Source organism: Gymnoscopelus microlampas, assembly GCF_963454915.1.
Source record: "Gymnoscopelus microlampas genome assembly, chromosome: 20".
NCBI classification, from domain to species: Eukaryota; Metazoa; Chordata; class Actinopteri; order Myctophiformes; family Myctophidae; genus Gymnoscopelus; species Gymnoscopelus microlampas.
In genome coordinates, this window is record NC_139957.1 from 1607257 (window position 1) to 1630390 (window position 23134).

The 23134-nt window shown below is 42.4% G+C and overlaps 2 protein-coding genes across 2 annotated transcripts; one reads left to right on the forward strand and one right to left on the reverse strand.

Annotated features, from left to right (window-relative positions):
* Window positions 1-7420: 7420 nt before the first annotated feature.
* On the forward strand, window positions 7421-8299 carry LOC311036948 (solute carrier family 25 member 53-like; the record flags this gene model as incomplete). The annotated part of the gene is made up of 1 exon (XM_084045958.1): window positions 7421-8299. One exon carries the CDS (start codon window positions 7421-7423, stop codon window positions 8297-8299), a length of 879 nt encoding a protein of 292 aa, XP_083902084.1.
* A 6537-nt stretch (window positions 8300-14836) lies between these two features.
* Window positions 14837-22517, reverse strand: LOC311036949 (uncharacterized protein). The gene is made up of 13 exons (XM_084045959.1): window positions 22108-22517; window positions 18864-19029; window positions 18623-18772; window positions 18370-18472; window positions 18145-18271; window positions 17573-17871; window positions 17365-17455; window positions 17130-17246; window positions 16606-16681; window positions 16206-16463; window positions 15866-16037; window positions 15118-15266; window positions 14837-15011 (listed from the first exon to the last, which is right to left on the reverse strand). Exons 1-13 carry the CDS (start codon window positions 22459-22461, stop codon window positions 14857-14859), a joined length of 2217 nt encoding a protein of 738 aa, XP_083902085.1. The 5' UTR covers window positions 22462-22517; the 3' UTR covers window positions 14837-14856.
* Between the last annotated feature and the right edge of the window lie 617 nt (window positions 22518-23134).

Consider the following 23134-nt stretch of genomic DNA (forward strand, 5'->3'; position numbering starts at 1 on the left):
GTCATCAAATGATTGGATTAGAAATACGACAAAAAAAACAAAGAAATCTCCATGAATTGAAGGCTTCATGCAGATGTGTAATTGATAGAAAATAAGTATTTTTTTGGGGTGAACTACTCCTTTAAACAACATTAGGAAACAAGCCCAAAATAAGCAACTACACTTTAGAAACAAGCCACAACTCCGCTTAGAATAAGTAGACATGGCAACACTGACTGTCTGTCAGCCAGCCAGCCAGCTGAGCTGTAGCTAAACACAGCTGTGTTCCGCTATCCGATATAAGAGCTACGTTCCACTATTAACTGACATCCGGTTCTTGAGCTAGCACAGGGGTCTTCAACGTTTTCAAGCCAAGGACCCCCTAGCTGAGAGAGAGATGAAGCAGGGACCCCCTCTATATTGTATAAAATTGTGTTTCAGATAAACTTTTGCTGCTATTTTTCCCTCTACACACCTACTGTATAACTATTGGCCAAAAATAGCTGATCTACAAGCTTGTGCTTGTGAGCTTGTAGATCTGCTATTTTTGGCCAAAGTTCTCATGTCTTACTAAATAAAGTACATCAATCAATCAATCAATCCTTCAAGGCAGGTTGTTTCAGATTGAAATTGATGGAATACAAGCTATTAATCCCCTTTCAAGGACTTACATGTTAATACCATTCTTTCTGCTGCCATAGAAGTGTATAGCTATCAAACTGGTTAGTAATCTGTACATTACACAAGAAAAAGTGTTGAGTTAAATGTTGTTCTACGAATTAATTTACATTTCCAATTCCAATGCCTGTATTATAATATGCAATTGCACAATTGCCCCAGATGAAGTTGTTGTAACCCCTCGAAAAGTCTTCTCTGGTTGCTTATTTCTCTCACAAAACCTGGCAACACTGCTGGCCATTATGGCCATGGCATTCATGGCTCCCTGTGCATCTGTGAGTTATATAAACAGCTGGTTTAAACCTTAAACCCTGTATTTTCTTTAGACTTGAGATGGAATGGTGTGCTTTGCACAAACCAGGTGTTGGAAACTCATTAACATGTGATTTCTGCAGTGGCTTAATTCACTACAATCCATGTACATGTAGCTCAAGACCCAAAGGAGAAATCAGATGTTTGCCCGGGACCAAAACTATAGTGAAAATAGCAGATCTACAAGCTCACAACGCGATTTAGGGAATTTCTTTGATTTGTTTTTAAATTGTATTCATGCAAATCTTTTTTAATTTGTTTTTAAAAATGTGTGATTTGTTTTTGGTGGAAATCTTTAGAAAACTTTTAACACAATAATAATTAATGGCAAAATGTATAGGGAATAAAAAACAAAGGGATATAGGCTCTATGCACAGCAGCCATATTGGAAAGAAATTGATCCTCTTCTTACTTCCTTCACAGATCTTACCAATGATGCTAATTAAGACTCTGTTCCATTCTGGTCATGGGTGCTGATATTGTGTATGTTGGCTCACTACACTCCATTTTGGTTTCCAAATGGCCCCTTATGGTATGTGGGTGTGTAACTCCGAGAGTGTACAAATGTGGGGGATTGGGGGTCCTTGAAAATAAGACAACCACTATGCCACAATGGAACAGAGCCTTAATTAGTATCATTGGTAACACCTGTGAAGGAAGTAAGGAAGGGGCCCAATTCATTCCCAATATGGCTGCTGTGTGCATAGAGCCTGTTTACTCTTGACCCACGAAAATGGATCCTCGACCACTAATGGGTCCCAACCCCAACCCACTGTTTGGGAAACAGTGTTCTAACCAATCACTGAGCATTTCACCAAGCATGCCTCCTCACAAGGGTGGTTTGAAATGGAACCACACATTTGTGTGACTGCAGTTCCATTCAACACATTTTCCAATGTGGGTCAGCTGCTGTTTGTTTTCACTCGTGAATGGATCTTCAAAATGTTTACCTTTCAAAAGTATATGGTAAGATGCCTTATCTACTCTATTTAAATTTGAACATTGGCTATTCAAAAATAGCAGCTGTGCTGCACAGCTGCTGTTTTTGTACATTTTTTGAAAAAATCTTGAAAGTGTCTGAAAATGTTTGAATCATTTTGATATTTTCAACATTAAATCTTCTCTTCTGGGGGTCCCTGGCGCAAAACATTTTTTGATGGCCGTCCGCGGCCACATATATATCAATCTGGTGGTCCTTTACACAAAAAAAGTTTGAGAACCACTGATTTACAAGGCCTCAGGTCTTAATGGGTTAAAGGGCTAGTTCACCCAAAAACTTTTCCTATCGATTAGTCATCCCATGGAGACTTAAATTCAATGATATTTTTTTGTTTTTGTCGCATTCCTAAGCCAATAATTTGATGACTAGCCTTTGTGTCTCCTAATGGAACCGCTGCCGGTCATCAAATTATTGGCTTAGGAATGCTAAAAAATATATATATATATATCCATGAATTCAAATCTCCATGGGGTGACTAATTGATAGAAAAAAAGTCATTTTGGGGGTGAACTATCCCTTTAATGTAGATGTGACAACCATGCAGACATGCAGGTAATTTCTGCTCATGTTTTGATTACTTAGGCTTGTTTTTTCTTGACCACAATGTTTTTTGAAAAAAAAAAAAAAAAACTTAGATAGCATGTTATTTAGATAGGTGCTAGGTTCAATGTCTACCTGGTATCTGATAGTTTTGGTTTATACCTGTGCTCCTAGTTTACTGAGGTACTACAGACTACACTGTCTCTGCATTTGATGCATGTGTTTACCTTGCTTATTGTCACTCTGGATAAGAGCGGTTGCTAAATGCCTAAATTGTAAATTGTGAATCGTAACATAACTGAGGACAGATGTTACACTAAACAGCAAGTTATATGTTTGAGGCTCTAAATTCTATTGCTGTTATCACATCACATTGTAAGTGTTTATAAAACCAATTCTTTCAAACCATAGGTTATGTGTTTTAGCTCCTTATATTGCAATGTATGTTGGTTTATATATGTTGGTTTAAATAGTTCTGGTGGTTTAACCACATGAACCCTAGTGTACCTATTCTAGGCAGGTCAAAATGGGCAAACATTCAGCCAACAAATTGCAGATCTACAAGCTCAAAAATGCATCGCAAGTTAACACCACATGTCGTGAGACATGTATAGCTCGGCTATTTTCGGCAGAGAGATTTGGTGTGAAAGGGGGAAAAACAAGCAGGCCAAGTATAGACCCCTGGGGGACCCCGGTCAAAGCTCACGGAGGTTCAGGAGGTACAGCTGTCGGTTGGGAATTGGCTCTATGCACAGCAGCCATATTGGAAAGAAATTGGGCCTCTTCTTTTCCTTCACAGGTCTTACCAATGATGCTAATTAAGGCTCTGTTCCATTCTGGTCATGGGTGCTGATATGATATTGTAGCCAACGTATAAAATAAGGCTAAAGGTATTACATGTTGATGCTATTTTGCCTGGGGACCCCCTGGAACCCCCTCAAGGACCCCTGGGGGTCCCCGGACCCAACTGTAAGAACCACTGCTACAGTATATAAAGTATATAGTATATTATTTTTTATTAGAATCCTGAAAGCTAACAGTTTTGGACGTAATGAGGTTTCCCACTGAATAATGCAAAGAGTCTCCTTCAAAATGTTCCAAAATTTGCTCCCAGTATAGCCTTCTAGAGCAGTGGTTTTCAAAGTGGGGTCCAGGGACCCCCAGGGGGCCTTGAGAGGGTTCCAGGGGACCCCATGGGTCTAAGTCTTAGACCCTAAATAGCAGACCTACAACTTCACGCTGTGACGCGTTGTGAGCTTGTAGATGTGCTATTTGTGGCCAATGTTCCCCCCAGAATAGGGATGCTGGGGTTCAAGTGGTTAAAAGGCAGGTATAAAGTCATTTTCAATCTGTCCTAATGGAAACGGATCTTCTCTCCAGTTTTCCCACAGTGACATCCTTGTATCTTCACATATTTACATTCCGTAAAGGATGCCTTGGAGTCGGAAGGAGAGTTGCAAGAGGAAGGACCACACCCCCATGATAATGCACATGTAGTATACAGTACATTCACACGCTGCTGTGACAGGTTCACTGAGCCGCTGTGTGTTTGTCTGCTGTGAACACAAGAGGCGTTCAGCTCTGTTCCTCAACTCATCTGCTGCATTAAGGTAGGCTTATTTATGGTAGGATTTTGACTGGTGTACATTATATCTACACACACACACACACACACACACACACACACACACACACACACACACACACACACACACACACACACACACACACACACACACACACACACACACGTTTGTATACTTGTGAAGACAACAAGTTTGGACTGCAATCACTGAAAGTTGCTGAAATAATTGCCGAAAAATTGCAGATCTTTGTGATGGGAAATTCTTCGGTGCATGGGTGACATTGCCAGACAAATACTGTACGTATGACATAGGGAGAAATCTAATCCTAACCCCTAAACCTAAATACCAAATCCTAACCTCAACCTGAATCTTGTTCTAATTGTTTATTATAATCTTTAATCATATATATATAATTTTTTTTTACCATAAAACAACCATTTTTCTTCTTAGGACCAGGAAAATGGTCCTCACAGACGTCTATTTCTCAAATTCTACTATATTTCCTGGGGATGTTTGGTCCTTACATTTTAACTTTGTTTCACACTGAACTCACTAAGTGTCACATTTCAGGTTGTAAAGATTGAGTTGAGAGAGCAGAATGACTGGTTTTCTGGCTCCTGACCTACAGTATGAGGTGCTGTGAGCTTGTTGATCTGCTATTTTCTGTGAAGTGATTTGGTCTATTAGCAGACCTAGCATAGAGCCCTGGGGGACTCCAGTCAACTAACTGTGTAGGATTTACAGTAAGTTGTTAAAGAATGTCTTCATTCCACTCTGACCTCGCCTTCATGACAAGGTTATTATAGTTTAGCTTTTGCTTTTTAAATGGCTTTACGTTTGTCTTTAGTTTTTTAGTTTTGATGTTGTTGTTTTCTTTTGTTTGTTAAATTTGTAATTAGATTTGGCGGAGAGTGATGGCATCGTAATGCCAGACGTATACTTAGCTGTGTGCCCAAAATAGCTGATCTACAAGCTTACAACGCGTCGACCTGTGTTTGTAGATCAAACACAACACAGCTATTTTCGGAGCGTGACACCCGAGCACAACCAAGCATAAAATGACTTGTCTTAGTTCTACTGGACCTCTTCTCCACTGGTCCCTCCCTAACATTTTAGTCTAGTTTTTATTTGTTGACAAAATAGTTATAGCCATTATTTTGTTTTTTTGTCAGTGAAAAAAAGGTCGTCGACGAGCATTTTTCGTCATAGTTTTAGTCGACGAAATCAACACTGGCGGGCCCCAACCCAAGGCACAGCTGTGAAATGTTTGATTCTGTGTAAAATGTTTTTTTTAGCGGCGCGAGCGGATCCTGCTCTATACCTGACTTTGTCCGTGTTCACCGTCAACGTTGTGATTGGTCAGGTCCGTCAACAAAGTGATTGGTCAAGCTTCACGTGACACATGGCTATAAACACATTATAAACACATATCGATGACAAAATGTATCAAAGGCGCCGCTACCTTCACACAGGGTGTGATTTTTATTTTTATATTTAATAATGACATATTATTTAATAAATAGCCTGCCCTTTTTTGTGGTTTTCAATTAGTTTTTTGACACAGAATCAAACGTTTTATGGTCATGATTCACCAGGAGCCTGGATGTCTTGGTTTCAGGCTTTAAATCATTTATAGAGATTAGAGATTTGGAAAACTCTATGGGAAAAATGCTATGTCCTATGGAGGAGGCTTCGCTGAAACATCTGTTGTCAATTTGTTCTTTGCTATCATAAGTTTAAAGTTATTCTCAGTCTTTCTTGAGTGCAGTGTGTGTGTAGAGGACCACATAAGGGCTTGGTCTCCCTGATAGTGACACACAAAGACCCCTAGGCCGATTCTACAAGTGCCTTCTAAATCAGTAGTTCTCAAAAATGTTTTGTCCAGGGACGTCTCAGAAGGTGGGGAGGATGGACTTTCGGTGGACTATACCCCTGTTACGACCCCCTGTCTAGGGTAGGGGAGGTGACATAATAATGGAGGACAAAGTCGCTTTCAAAAATGAATTGTTTTTATTTCCTTTTTTTATGCAGAGATTTCAAACTCTTTTTGTCTTTTTTTCACCAGTGCCAAAGAACTTCAGGGTGCCGGTTTACATTTGTAAAAAGGCTGCCTAATAAAGAAAATTACCCCTAACCTAAACCTAACAAAAGAAAAATATACATTTACTAAACTTACTTACCTAACTAAAGAATATACAAAAACAAAGTGGTTTAACCAACAAAAAGACCAAACACCCCTACAAGGCAAGTGAATAACTAAATACAAGAAATAATGGAAGTGGACAAATAGTTACAAGATAATGCTTAACTCAAAATAATACTGGGCAAAAAGCAACAAGTTTAACTATAATTAAATTATAGATTAAACTAAGAAACTGAAAAGTATAACTGAAGGGCAAACAAAGGTAGCTGAAGAACAAACAAAATAACTGATTGAATCAAAAGTCACTGATGGACAAATGAACAAACAGAAGGCAAAGAAACAGAAACAAAACAAAACAGAACAGATCAGACCAGGCTACATGGGTTCGGGGAGACAGAGGGATTGAATCTCTGCAGCTCTTTCAAGTGAGAGCAACCAGTCCCCCCATGACAGACAGAGCAGAATGAGCTTTTGTAGGTGAGCTTCAGAGAACAGCCAGCCCTGGCTAGGGCGGAGACAAAGGGGCGACGAATGGGAGCAGGAGAACAGGGCCAGAGGCTGGACCTGTCAATCTGGACAGCTGGAAGGCAATCACTCACTCACTCATACCAGCACCACACCCAGACTCAGACTCACAGCTTCCACCACCACTCATGACCTTATATGGAACACAGAAAGACAACAATATAACACAAGCCACACATAGCACAGACATATAACCAAAATAACCACACATAATATAACCATACGGCTAGGGCCGTAACAACCCCTTATTTTACACTTTGGCTATTCAAAAATATCAGATATACAAGCTCATATCGCGGCACTGAGTGCCGCGCTATGAGCTTGTAGATCTGCTATTTTTGAAAAAGTGTGAAAAACATTTGTAACTGTCAAATGTAAACAAATTCAGTATTTTCAAAATTAGCGTTTTTTGGGCGGATTTAGTTAGTTTTTTTTTGTGTTTTGGTTACTTTATTTTGGGTTTAGGGTTAGGTTATTTAATTATTATTTTTGCTTGATTTTACCCATTTATTATCAAAAAATATATATATATTTTATTTTTTCAAAAAGTGGGGGGTATGAAATCACGGATCTGTGAGAGTGAGGGTGTCGCGCCGTACGCACAGTGAATGGCCGTGATGCCCCTGGTTTTGTCTGATCATTGTTTGTGCTTTGCAGATGGGGCAGGTTGCTGGTCGTACACAAGAGGAGGAGCCCCGGGCCGCCCGAAAGTCTGGCCTCCGAAGCTACATGGACGGCGGGCAGTCCACTCTGATCTCCAGCCTCTCCACATGCATCGTGTTCCCCGTCAACAAGACCATCTTCCGCCAGCAGCTCCACAACACGGCCGTTCTCCAGGCAATGGGACAGCTGTACAAAGAGGGGCCCAGGAAGCTGTACAGAGGGGTCACGCCACCTATACTGATGAAGACGCTGCAGGGGACGCTGCTTTTCGGCATCCAGGACCATCTCCTCCGCCGGCTCTCCGCTTCGCCCAGCGCCATCCCTCCGTCTGCTCGCCCGGCGCTGGCAGGATTGGGCGCAGGCGTGGCGGAGGCCCTGGTCTTGGCGCCGTTCGAGCGCGTCCAGAACGTGCTGCAGAACGGCCAGAACGACCGCCGTCTGCCCACGCAGAGGAGCGTCCTGGTGAAGCTGAGCTCCGAGAGCCTGGCCGCGGGGTTCTACCGAGCCTTTCTGCCCATAGCGGCCCGCAACGCCCTAGGGAGCTGCCTCTTCTTCGGCCTGAAGGACCGGCCGCTCGCGCTCGCGGAGGCACAGGGGCTCCCCCCAGCCGTCGCTTCCTTTGCGTCTGGCACGCTGACCTCCGTGCCCGTCAGCCTGGCTGGGTATCCGCTCTCCGTGCTGGTGGCTAACATGCAGGCCCAGCCGGACGGGCAGACGGCAGGCGCGCGGGCCTGTTGGAGGAAGCTGTGGGAGTCTCGGCAGCGGCGCGTGGCCCGGCTGTACCGCGGCAGCTCGCTGGTTATTCTGCACTCGTGTGTCACGTGGGGAGTCACCAATGCCATCTATGAGCACCTGCGGAGGCGTGGGGGCTGACGCGCTTGTTGTTGGACCACACCCGGTGTCGTATCCAGAGAGGGTGACAGAAACATAGGGTGGGGAGGGGGGGCGTTCATTTAATTGGCCGATCACAAGAGGCAAAAGTCATACCAGGTTGGAAGATGCCTTGTCGGATTGTATTTGGATCAGGTGGAAACCTTGTTGAGGCTTTCATCAGTATTGACAGTTGATGTTTATGAAGAGGCAAACATGTCATACAAAGATGAGTACGTTTAACCACTGAACCCCTACAGTTGACCGGATTCCCAAAGGCTCTATGCTGAACAAGGCATGGCCTTTTGCTCTTCCTCATGGACCTACCTGTGGATTATACCAGTGAAAAAGGTACCGTATGTGGACTATGTGGTCGAACCTGACACACGCAGACACTCTGCACCTTAATCTCATGTACAACGCTGATTTTTATTAGTCTTGCACCTTAACATACCGTCCATATCACGAACAGTATGTATGTACCTTATGTCTAACCTCAGGTACATACTGCACCAGTTATATATATTGTGTAAATATGTAGATACATTGTTTTTTTGTATTTATTTATCTTTCTCTCTTTCCCCTTGCTCCCCCTGCCCATCCCCCCTGTTCTGCTTCCCTTTCTCTTTTTGTGGAAATAACAAGAATGATTGAGCTTGCACTTGTACACCTGTAAACCTGTGATGTGACAATAAAGATGATTTGGATTCTGATTTTAGCCCCCTTCTTGTTTTTGCTCTATACTATAGATATTTGCCAAACATAGCACATCTACTGTACAAACTAACAAGCTAGAACATAGCTGGTAATTCTGCAATTTTTGATCACTTTGTCACTTTAGCTATTAAAAAATAGCAGATATACAAGCTCATTGTGCTACGAACTTGTAGATCTGCTATTTCTTTTTTAAATCGTGAAAATGTGTGCAAATCTTTGCAAATCTTTGCATAAATATTTTTTAAAGCGAACATTTGTAACTCAAATCTTATTGCTTCTGGGGGATTCTACAAATGTCTGCTAAATCCTAACAGTTTAAAAATATATATATGGTTCTTAAACCTTTTCATGTCAAGGACCACCCAAAATAACTATTTGGCTGCGGACCCCCATCTGAAAATATTTTGTTCCAGGGACCCCCCAGAAGCAAAGATTTTAGTTAAAATGTAGATAAATATTCAAAGATTTGCACACATTTTCACGATTCTTATTCAAAGAAAAATCTTTTGCAGATCTACAAGCTCATAGCGCGGCACTCTGTGCTCTAAGGGAGCCACTAAGGGCAGGTACACACTGCAGGACCTTAAAGTGGTCGGGGGGTCATCTGATCGTTAAGCATAACACACTGCAGGAGTTTATTTCTTGAAATCGGCTGTCATAATATCGTTGTGGTCTTCCCAACACGATTGATCCCCGACAAGGGCTGACACACTGTAGGATAGTTCACTAGGATGCTATCTCCAGAGTCAGACCCAATGCATTTGTGTTTATTCCAATTCATTTTAATCGACGTATCCCGTGATATGCCTCTCTCCCCCCTCTCTCGCTCTCTCTCTCTCGCTCGCACGTCAAGAGCGCAGAAGCGGTCAGTGACAGGGTCGCCATGTCCGCTTATTATAAGCGACTTTGGGATTGTTTTTCTGTAAAGTTGCTTGAAAGTGTAGTTGTTTTTTTGGCCTTGTTTCCTAATGTTGTTTGAACCAGTTGTTCTCAAACATTTTCATGGCAAGGACCCCCAAATGAATAATAATAATTAATTGTCCACAGAGGCGCAGACCTCCCCCTTCTGAAAACATGTTGTGCCATAGACCCCCATTCAAGATCTGTGTGGATTTTGTAAATATTCCACCCCCCCAAAAATGTCTTCTTTAAAAATAGCCTATCTACAACGTGAGCTTGTAGATCGTCTATTTTCAAGTATCCAATGTATTTGTATATAGGCTTAAAGTGCTCATAGTCGCTTTTGTTGGGCTTGTTTTCACAAACCTGGTTGCTTATTTCTCTCGCAAAATCTGGCAACACAGACAACGACACACACACACACACACACACACACACACACACACACACACACACACAGAGAGAGCTCTCGCTCTCTGTCTCTCTCTCTCTCTCTATCTCTCTGTACAATTCCTCTAAAATAAACAGCCCACCAGGCTCGCTCACTTTCTCATTTTGTTTTATAATGTTAACTTATTACAGGACTGGACGGTAATATTGCGGTAGGGACTGTTTGTTGTGGTCAGGTCCAGCGACGCTCCCCTATAGCCACGGTGGCTGTAATGTGCTCTCATTGGCTGTAGCGTGCATCTCCTCGCAAGGTGCTCGCAGCCCCGTTCATAGTGTATGATATTGTCTGTTGTACTGTCCCAGACAGAGATGAATATCTAACAATTTAGATATCTGAAAACGGTCGGAAAGCCGTCGCAGAGCGGAGAATCGCGGTCACATCGGGTCGCAGAGCCTTTCACACACACAGAGCATTATCTCGCCGATCAAAGGCCGATCTGCGTCAGGTCGGGAGGTTTTGTCGGCGAGCGCCAAAAAATGTCGGCGACAGCAATATCGGACCTAATGTCCTGCAGTGTGTACCTGGCTTAAGGAAGTCACTTAGTCTATTTCTTTTATACAGTCTATAAGCTATACAGCTTGATAAGACAGGTGTTTTTTTTTACACAAAATATAGTCAACCTAATGTCTCCATGGAGTGACTAATCGATAGGAACTATCCCTTTAAATAAATATATTATTTTGACGATATGCTATTCAGACTGATGCTACTAATACAGCTTTGCTAGTTACTCTGTAGCACTAACTTGTTTGTTGACTAGGGTTCGTGCCACTTACTCTTGTCCTGCACTCTGTAAGTTGCTCTGAGTAAGAGAATGTGTTTGTGAATGTCCACATAGACTGCTCTCTGACTCATCCTGTCAGGTCTGTTTGACAGTGAGCCTGAGGCCAGGTCCACCTCACAGCACAGGAAGTGGCACAGGAAGCTTGGTGGCGGGCGCACTTACGCATTACTGTCGAGAGATGTGATGTGGTCACCTGCATCCACACAATAGTACCTTAAAGGCCAACTTGCAGGTTAAACCCTATTCTTCAATTATGTGTAGTTTACATCATTGGTATCTAATTTCATTATTTATTTTTTTCCATTTTACGCCGGAAATACCGCTCAGAACGGGTTAAAAATGTCCACGCACGAACTACATGTACGGAGCCTTTCAAAAAGCTTATCAGACGCGATCAGCGCCGTGACGTCACAGCAGGTTACTTTTCCCTACCTCTCATCCACTACAATGGAGTTTGACTAGCGCGGAAAGCCATTTTCCTGATCCAAAATGGACGCCTTACAAGACGAAAATGGGTTTAATCGTCGGAGAGAGTTTGATCGACCCGCTCCATACAATTTCGAGCCTGTTAGCCAACAGAGACCAACAGCAGATGCTGGTCTCGTCAGACCTCGATATCGCCAGGAGATGGAGACATGGGGCAACAACAACAACAGGTGGAGGATCGGCCAGACGTCATGGTAAGCGCCATTGTATCAATAACGTGCTGGAAAAAGTACTCACATGTATTAATTACTGTAGGTAAAAGTATCAATACTGCAATGCAGAAATACTCTATTACAAGTCAAATGTACTTGAGTAAAAGTACAAAAGTACTGTCAAAATGTACTTAAAAGTACCAAAAGTAAAAGTACTCATGGTGCAGAATGTCCCATTTCACAAGTACAAAATGTTTTTGAAAAATCGTTTGAAAATAGCAGATCCACAAGCTCACAAGTGCTTGTAGGGTTAGTTATGTTTTGTAATAATAATCGAAATCTAAAAAGTAACTAGTAACTAAAGTTTTCAAAAAATAGTACAATATTTACCTCTGAAATGTAGTGGAGTAAAAGTAAAAGTACTGAAAATTGGAAATACTCCAGTAAAGTAAAAATACCTCAACATTGTAGCCTACTTAAGTACAGTACTTGAGTAAATGTACTTAGTTACTTTACACCACTGTCAACCTTATTAAAAGTATGAGAATCATGCCTCTGACCTCCATTTTCAAAAAGATAAAGTAGGCTACAAATATGTTGATTGCTACTTGAATGCTGTTGCTAATAGAATAGTCCAGGTTGTTATAAAGCCTAAATAACTCATTATCAGTATTTTTTAATTTCAAGGACCCCCAGTTTGATATGCATCAGGCCACAGACCCCATTGATATAATGTTCTATCTAGGTCTCCAATCTGCTATTTCAAATCACTCTGACATTGTACAAATGGAAAGAGACCAGTTGGTTTCATTGGTAGGGTTACTACTGCATGTCAGCACAGCAGTAGCCTAAAGTTCAAACTTGTTCGGTGACCTTTTCTTTTTTCTCACCCTCAGGACTTTTGAGTAAGTTGTACAATATTTTATGAAGTTTTATGACGCACCTGAAATGAACATGACCTGTATTTCATGCCTACTGCAGTGCTATGACACCTGAATTTCCCTTGCAGGATTAATAAAGCATAATCTATCTCTCTCTTCCAGCCAATACCGCTACACAGCATACAGACAGATGGTTCGCTGGGCTGATGGTAAACTTGGTCGCCACAGTAGGAGGGTCGTACCTGCCTGTGTAGTCCACGCCATCACCAGACAGACTTTTCCAGAGGAAGGTGGAAACTACAGAGGCTTCTCATGGCCAGACTTGAGCCAATAAAGTTATTGAACTGAATTGACAGTATTCATGTTTTTCTTCTTTAGATGCCAAAAACATTTGGTCACTATTGTCAAAGATGATATACTATATGCCATCTGTGTTATCATTTATTACAGATTGACCATATGGATTAAGGCAATGCAATTGGACTTGCTCAAGTCATAAATAACCATGCAGGGTTTTGATTAAAAACACAGCATATTTTTTTCATCATTTGCTTCTTACACAGTAAATGGTCATGTGTAGTATAGTCAACATTCAATCGTTTCTTCTTACAGACCAGGTTGTCAAAATGTAAATACAACAGATATCAAGAAGTAGCATTTATGTCAAAGTGCTTACCTAAAGAGCAGTTGCTTTCACAACACAAGTATATCATCTGTTAATGTTATCAACAGGGGAAGCCAAACGCAAGATATAGATTGAGTTGAAGAAAACATTTATCACAGACACACATTTGAAATATGTATTTATGTCCACATAAGCAGAAGTACAAGATGTACAAAGGACAAACACTACCAGTGCAGTCAGATAATGGGGAAACAGACAGTTACAAAGTGCATGTAAGGCAGAGCATTGTTACATACAAAATAAAAGATGGCATACTTGTCAACACAGCGAACAACAATCATGGGTAAAGGAAACGCCTCCTCCAAATTGAGCGGCTTCCTATAATAGCTGAGGGTGAGTGCTCCGTGCTGCTGGCGGAAGGCGCTATTGGCAGCACGAAAGGATTCAGACAGGAACCTTCAAATCCAGGATGTTGTGTTAGACAACGGATGTTCTCAGGTCTGGGTGCTAAATCCTCCACTAGCTTCCAATAGGGCTGTCTCTCTGCAACACACGCTCTCTATACCAGTGGTCATAGGTTGATATTCTCCACACAGACACCTGAGTTCAAAGACAGAAAACCCCCTAATTGTTTAGCCCTCCTTTTGGAGAGGCCGGCCATTTTAAGACCCCTCACAACCAACTTGTGCACGTGCCCTAGGCTTCCAAAGATAAAAACTAAAAGTTTACATCTGTACCCTAGCTGAGAGATGGTCTGCTCTAGCTGATGATATTTTAGCACTTTGGTTAGGAAGGCTTCCTCTAAGCTGTAATCAAAAGTACAGCCGACCTCGAGAATGAACACCTCTCTATGGTTTTCATTAACAACAATGACATCAGGGGTGTTAGCTGAAATGTTAGAGAACACAGAATCATCATTACACAGGTTAAACGTGCTCGGATTCACAGTAGAATGCTTACAGCATAATGGAGGACCTGAAAATAGAAGAGATATCTTTTGATATCAGATCCACTATTCTGTCATGCCTACTTATGTAGAGTCCCCTGTATACATGGCACCCGTTTAGGATGTGGGACATGGTTTCAGCTATTCATGACCATGATGTATACAGTGAGGAGCATGGTTGCCTGGAAACCAGATGGAGAGTTTAGATGGTAAAACCTGCAACCTCGCTTTCAGAGTAAAGATAACAATGCATTCATCTAAAGCAACATTTTTGAACATTTAATTAATCAGTGGGAGTTGGTGTTCTGTTCCACACACAGTCATAGATGCTCTGACAGAGATAGTGGGGTCAGATATAAAGTCCTCCGAGACAGCCAACGCCTCAGAGTTAGACCCTACCCACTTCATATGTCCATTCAAAATTGTGAACACCCATACCACCCTCACGTTTACTGTGAAATATAATGTCACGTGTTGTGTGTGTGTTAAGACCAGTCCATTGTCTCACTAGGTGCACAGTTTTGTCAGTCACACTCACACACACACACACACACAAATAGGACAGAGCAGAGCAGAGCTAGCGATCCTGGTGGCCAGAAGAAAAGCGAGACTGCTGTGTCAGGTACTGAGTGACAGCTTCAGCCTTGTCGACCTGTTGGAAGGTTCTTGCAATGGGGGCAGGAGCAGCAGCAGCCAAACCTTCACAGCTCTCAGGGCTGATGGACTTCTGGCATATTGGTCCTTCAAAGAGCCCATCAAATCAAATGCATAGTCTGAAGAGAAGAGAACATTATATTGAAACACACACATTATAAAAGTATAGCAGTATTTCCAAATATGCAAATTGTTAATAATTCCAAATAGTTATTGAACACACACCGTAAGATGGTTGGTCTTTGATGGGATGTACAACATGTTGCCCTTTACGGAACCTCGGGTAGGACACTGCGTAGCGTGGTTCTCCAGCACTAGTAGTGGCCACTGTTCTGTTCCCATTGTGGTTGTAATGCATAGCTGCTAAAAGGAGCCTATGGAAAGGAGAAACATTTTATGAGAAATAATTTTATGAGAATTAATGTCAGAGATGAGGATGAAAACTGAAACGCTCACACACTGTGGGCTCCAGTTGTAAGAACAGTGCTGCTGTGATTTTTCGAGAGCCCGAAACATCTCAGCAGCACTCGGGTGTAATAAAATAAATCATACAACTGGAGCCTGCAGTGTGCAAGCGTTCTCGTTCAGTTTTCATGTTATATTTTTTTGCTTAGCACCTGCCTAAATTTGGTTGTGGATTGCGCATGTCTCTCCTCCATTTAGAGATGAGGATGAAGGCACAGTTACCAAGGGTGCAAGTGCACACCAGTCCTTGCAAGGTGCCAGCCAACAAAATAAACACTGTGGGATAAGAGTCGCCACACCCTCGTAGCTGCCGATTGCAAAAACGTATTGTGTACACAGGAGTGTGCGGTGACTCTTTATTCTACTGTAATGAGGATAAGATCTTTTCATTCAAAATACATTTACTTAATCATTCTGAAATTTCAATGTATTGAAATTTCTAATTTTACATTTTTACTGCCAAAACCAAATTATCTTAGGACACTGATCCTCAATAGTCTGACTGTACCTGCTATGCATTCCAAGGAAGGAGAACCCTGTGTGCTTTGGGGCAAAGCGGATCATCAGGGAGTGGAACGCCTCTAGAGAGTAGGTTTGGTTCTGGGGAGATAGCTGCCGGACATCTTTGATGAATAGTTTTTGACTCACAAGAGCCTCCAGTTGAACAGCTACTGATGAACCTGCACACATACAACATCAGCATCAACTGATTTTTCAATCTCTCCCTGATCATATGCTTTTTTGTGCATATTTGTGAAAGGTTATTCACATGGATATTCATTCAGACCATCAACAAACTAACAGATCATGAAAAAGGGAACTTGTGCACATTCCTGAGTGATAGATACCTGGTTCAAGCCACTCCTTGTTTCTGTCCTCTCCTTCCAATGGCTCATGCTGACAGGCAGGGAATGCAGGAGTGTCATGCTCATGTATGTCTTGAGCATGATTGACCAGGCTTCTCCATTTTGCCTCCATCATGTCAGCATTGCCACTGGGAGTAGAACCGGCGGTCCAGTAGAGGTGGTTCACAAAAGACTGCTTCCAGAGCTTTATAACCTCACAGTCACGTTCTCTTGAAAGGGCATCCAACTTCTTGCCTACGGCTGTTAATGCACGCAAACACACACACACACACACACACACACACGCACAAACACACACTTTAAAATCGCACTGACAAAATTGAACTACTGTGATTGGTCTTGCCTTCCATGTAGCCATGCATTTTCAAGGACACATACTTACATTTGGCAATATGCCAGATGTCAAAGAAGTGTTGTGTTCCTTCAACGCACAGCACATCTCTCACCCATTTTGCTACCTGCAGCATTGGTTGAATTGTACAGATATATGGCAGAATTTATGAGTTAACTAACCCTTCAAGTAAGCTTGAAATGTATTCACATTCAAATATTTCTATTTCTAAAGTGAAAAAACTACAAAAAGTAATTTAACTATCACCACAGAGCCCCTCTCAGTTTCTTGATCGCCACAAGTTGATCACCACATGAGACCCATTGTAACCAAATTGCCATCTTATAAACACAGGAGACTTTATTCAACAGCTTTCAGAGGTAAATATCCCCAATTCCACTGCCAACATTTATTTGGTTACCCTTGACGTGGCCTCCCTTAGTTTACACCAATATCCCCCATGACTTTTCTGCCAATTCAACTATCACCAGAGAAAGTGTGTGTGTGTATGTGTATGTGTATGTGTATGTGTATGTGTATGTGTGTGTGTGTGTGTGTGTGTGTGTCACTTGTACCTGGCGGTTTCTGTCGGTGACAAGGACTGCGACTTTCAAGTCCTGCTCCTTCAGTAACTTGATGCTGCGTTGCAGGCCCTCTATCTCACACCAGTTGCTGTTAGCAACTTCTGAACTCTGGAGCACAATAGACAAACAAAAAACAAACCTAAACAAATGGGAATCCCAAACACAAACAAAGTAGAATGTATCCGCATAGATATGGCAGAAGGTACATGAGGCATGAATAACAGACCTGTACAAGCTGAAGGTCAATGACTTTATTCAGCCGGTCCTCAATAAGGGAGTATGTCCCGTATTTGGCACAGTGCCCTGGACTGTCCGATCTGTAAAAAGCACAAGGCAAGAGCAAAATTATGGATAGATGCCAAATGTCTTAATATACAAATTATTAATGTTGTACTTATGTGTATATTCTAATGATGAATATAACAATGAGCAACCTGCAGTCTCCAGACAGAATCAATCCTCCTTCCATCTCCTTCAGCTCACTGAGGATACTGGCTTGCTGGCTCTGCCAGGCCTGGATGACGGTGGGAATGGTGTAGTAGCGCTGATGGCGGAAGTAGGTGTTCACGCTGGTGCACTGTAGGCCAAATAGCTGGAGCATCCTGAATGTCTGCTGGGGCATACACCCTGAAAAGTGTACAGCTCCACTCAGCTGCAGGTTGCACTCAGGCATATTTCTGTGCAGCATTGACTGGTTTCGCCAAACCCTCTTGAATCCACATGCTGAACAGACCTATGAAATATATTCAAATGATCAGTGGTGTACTGTCTGTGTGTACTTTCTTATGACTGAGGAATAAAGTGAGAAAGAAGAAAAAAGCATTCAGCATAAGGTGAAATCAGATTGAAAGCACTAGCATAATGCAAAGTGATAACCCGCTTCAAACTGCACTAAGATCAGACAAAACACATGAAGTCCACTATGCAAAGTGAATGCATGACATTGACGCATTCCAAGAGGGTAAACGCCACCAGAGCTTTCTACAGGTGCAGGATAAAATCTTACCTGTTGGATTTTCACAAATGTCCCCTCCTGTCTCAGTATGCTGGCTTGCGTGGCCTCACAGCAGCTCGGGCAAGTGGCAAACAGCTCCATGAGTTGGCTGTGACACACTATATACTTATCGATGTAGCTGAGAAAAATAAAGGAAAAAAAACAAAAGTTTGATTAAGACTGAACAGTCAGTATCGTGACATTAACAGATTAGTGTAACTGTGTAGTGTGTCTTACCAAGGGGCAGAGGATGCTTCAAGGTGTGGCGAGTCATCAGAGTTCTCAGAGAAGAGCTCGTCATCAGCCTCTGGAACCCAATTGTCATCACCTTTCTTTGGTGCTGAAATGATTAGCCGGTACATCGATTAGTTCATCAACATAATTAACACATTCTGATTTTAGAAGCAATTAATATCATTCATTCGGTAGGGGAAAAAATGATAGCTTAATCAAATCAATAACGATTATAATTGGTTGCACGGCCCCTCACCTGACTGCTCGCTATCACTCTGAGATATGGTGCATTGGCTTTGCATCGGACTGGCCTCAAAGCTTGAAATGTCTGTCTGTGTTTCCACAGACACCATTTGGGGGGCTGCCTGTGTCCCTAAGGACAACATCTGGGCGATAACCTGGATGCCTGTAAAAAACAACAATTGATAAAATTTAAGGGTAACCGTTCTCTATAAAAAGACTGTTGGCTAAAACGTGCAAAGCAAATTAAAACCTACCCAAAGAACGGTGTGGTGGTCTCCGGTAGCTATACTGAGTTGCCTTGTGTTCCCTGTGTGGCTCAGAGGGTGGAAGAGAGGGTTCAGATGATGGACCAGCTTCCTCCTCCTCCACCATCATAGGCTCCTCTGTCACATCAGGAGTCGCAGAGTGGCTTTGAAGCGTCTGTTGTTAAAAAAAAAGGAGAATTCAGTGTTTACAGTGTGTCACTCGTGGTTCTCATAATGGGTTCCAGGAGCAACCCATTAAAATGAGAAAAAGTTTAATTTCACCATTATTATTAATTACACTTCCAACACCTAGACCGCAGGCAGGGCACGGACTGTGGACCTAGCTCAGTGGTTCTCAACCTTTTCAAATATTGGAAATAATTGTATATCTTCAACCCCTACACTACAGTAACAGAACTAAGGGATACTCATATACTACTACTTGATCTGATCATAACCTTGCTTTCAATTAATCAATCTCACTCTGGCCTGTGCTCTTACACGGTGGTAAAAAACATTTGCTGCCTGCTCCAAAGAAACGCCATGAAAAACACTTATTACAGACTTTCCATACTTGTGTAGGAACCCTGATTGTACGTGACAAGATAGTCTACACTAGGCTGTAGACTCTACAGTACAAATTATTTTCAAATGGGGTCTGCAGCCTAACGTGTCATTGACATTACAATGAGAGCCACTGACTTAGGAAACAGCTTGCATTAGACAATGATATTCTTGTACCTCAAGCATTTGCATGTGGATAACAATTTGTAACATTTTAATTTGCACATGAGCCTGCAAATAGATCACATACTACACATGATACTAACTGTACATAGGATATCAGACATTGAATAGCAGTGGTGTAAAGTAACTCAGTACATTTACTAAAGTACTGTACAAATAAAAATGTATGTAACAATTTGAGGTATTTTTACTTCAACTCCACTACACCTCAGAGGCAAATATTGTACTTTTACTCCACTACAATTATTTGAAAACTTTAGTTACTACATAGCTTTAGATTATTATTATTACAAAACATACGCCACTTCACCCCTATTTAAACTTTGATTAACTGAAAATAGCCGATCTACAAGCTCACAACTTGTGACCTTGTATTGAACTGTACTTCCCTGTGCTTGTCTTTGCAAACTGTAACAAAGTATTCAATCAAAGGTCTCTCTCTCTCTCTCTCTCTCTCTCTCTCTCTCTCTCTCTCTCTCTCTCTCTCTCTCTCTCTCTCTCTCTCTCTCTCTCTCTCTCTCTCTCTCTCTCTCTCTCTCTCTCTCTCTCTCTCTCTCTCTCTCTCTCTCTCTCTCTCTCTCTCTCTCTCTCTCTCTCTCTCTCTCTCTCTCTCTCTCTCTCTCTCTCTCTCTCTCTCTCTCTCTCTCTCTCTCTCTCTCAGCTGAGGGCTCACATCACCAACATTTATACTTATAGTGTTCAGGGAAATGCTGGTAGCTTCTATCCTCCCTAGCCCTGAAACATGACTGTCATACCATGACACTGTCACACCATGACAGTCATGGTGCCGAGTCCCCCCGGTTTGTAGCGGTGTTCTTTTTTTTTTACATTGCCAACTCACATACATAAACGTTCAGATTTCAAATATAAAGTGCTACGGATGTTACAAGGCGATCCGGACCGCGATAAGTACCTGTATCTCCCGTATTGTTCAATAAAAAGCGTTTTAATCCCATCGCCGGTCATTTCTTTTTTTTTTGGTAATGTATCAGAGTGCAATACACCTCCCAACCATTAGTGTCGCATGGTTGAAAGTATCGGAGACAATTTGGAGAAAATGGCCGGCGATCGGATTAAAATGCTTTTTATTGAACAATACGGGAGATACGGGTTCTTATCGCGGTCCGGGTCGCCTTGTAACATCCGTGGCTCGGGGGTAAGCACTTTATATCTGAGCGTGTATGTACATGTGAGAGAAAAATCGAGTCGGAACCATGACGCTTGTATACAAGGCTACCCCCTCCCCTTCTGTTTTAGCATAGCTACAGACTGCTTACCAGTGGTGTAAAGTAACTAAGTACATTTATTCAAGTACTGTACGCGTTGTGAGCTTGTAGATCGGTAGCTCCGACGGAACCTCTCCCTCCGCTGTGTAGCTCCGAGATGAGGTTCCTCGTTAGGTAATGCCGTCTGTTTTCGAAATGGTCGCACGTCGCCACTTTACATGTTTCTTACCCCTTTCTGCACATCGTATCCAAAAAGCAAAGCATTTCCGCCACTCTGTGAGATGTCTGAAATTTTAACGCGCCATAAAAGCTGTCCAACGGGTTGAAGAAAGTAGTTAATTTGCCTCGGTTTTCATCCGGTTACATGGTTTTTAAGACATTGCGCAAGAGTTGCGCCCGTAGAGATAACATTACTTTTTACCCTACTGGTCAAATGTTGAATTGCATCTTCTAATGCAAAATATTATGGAACCGGATGAAAACCGAGGCAAATTAAATACTTTCTTCAACCCGTTGGATAGCTTTTATGGCGCGTTAAAACTTCAAACATCTGAGAGAGTGGCGGAAATGCTTTACTTTTTGGATACGATGTGCAGAAAGGGGTAAGAAACATGTAAAGTGGACGACGTGCGACCATTTCGAAAACAGACGGCAGTAACTAACGAGGGACCTCATCTCGGAGCTATACAGCGTACAGCGGAGGGAGAGGTTCCGTAGGGGCTAGTAGATCGGCTATTTTCAAACATGTGCGTACTTTTACTCGCGGTGTACGGGCATGTACTCTCCCGTGTTGCCATCTCCCGTGTTGCCTGTCATGTGCGTGAAAGGACGGGGACACACACATCGCGGGGGTCCTGGGACTACCAGGGGGTCCGGGCACCACCAGGGGGTCCCGGGAACCCCACGAAAACATTACAAACAAGGTCATAAACAACAGTTCTGCGTGCGGCCCCATGCGGTCTGTGTTGCCAAGTTTGGCGAGAGAAAAAAAAGCAACCAGGTTTATGAAAACAAGCACAAAATGAGCCCTTCGCCCGGCCCCCCCGGTGGTCCCCCGAACCCCACTTCGGCAGTGGCACGTAGGTGTCTAAATCTAGAGGTTCATTTTGATACCAATGCTTTTGTACTTGTACTCAAGTACATTTTTAATTCCGGACTTTTATTTGTAACAAGAGTACTTTTACTTTTACATTTGAGTACTTTTTCCACCACTGCTACTTTTGATAGTCCTGCAAATCCTAAAACATGTTAGCGTCAAAAAGATAGTTAGATCCACTTACCCGAGACAAACCAAGTTTGTTTACTGCAACAGCGGATCTTGCACCCACAGAAGCTCGTCCAGGCGACTGTATAGAAGGTACAGCACCTTCCATAAGTCTCACCCGGTCCAAAATCCGGAATCCCAATCTATGAGAGATGAGATCCCCTTGAATGTAATCCTCCTCTTTGAAATGGGCCCCACAGATGACTGAGTGTCGATCTTTCACCGACGACGCAGTAAAATCAGCCCTCTTCACCTGCACGAACCTCACCCATGATCTAAAGGCTGGCGTGCCTTTCTTTGGGAAAGCGTGCACTTTATGTCCAGAAAGGGTGGAATTGGTACACCCACCACACGCACAAATATTTACCATTCTTGTTGCAACTAAAGTCAGGCTACAGAAGAAAAACAGCAGATCTACAAGCTCACAACGTGTTGCCTCGTTAGTCAACAAGTGCAACCAACCGGATGTTTTAGAAAGAAGAGGGCTCTTTGTTTCCGCCACTACCTGCGTGTGAATCTCAGCGCCCCCTGCGGCCCTGTTACCGGCTGTGACGTCATCATTACGCTGACACACGCACGCTATGAAACGTGGACCAAAACATGCGCGTGCATGAGGGTCATGGTTGGGCGGACAAAATGTTCGATAAAAACGCTAAAACTGGGTCAATTTCGCTAATTTTTTTTTCCTCTTCTTAAAAGTCACCCTTGTCCTAGTCAACATTGTGCATTGAACAAAAATACAACCTGCAAGTTGGCCTTTAAGTGCCATTACAAACTCAAACATGCACCAATAAAACAATTCAGAGCAAAGAAGCTCTGGTACCAAGAACTATCAGAAGTCATCCATCAGAGAAACAAAGCCTGGGTCATTAATATCAGATAAACTGATAAACCTAGCAGGCCTTAAGACAGGTGAGGAATAAATGCTCCGACTTAGAAAGACTAAATTATCTACAGACAAAGTAATAAACAAGAAATGACTAAAGTCATAAAATAGCCGCTACCGGCAGGCTTTTTTTGCCCCAATCTGCCGTTGAAAAAAT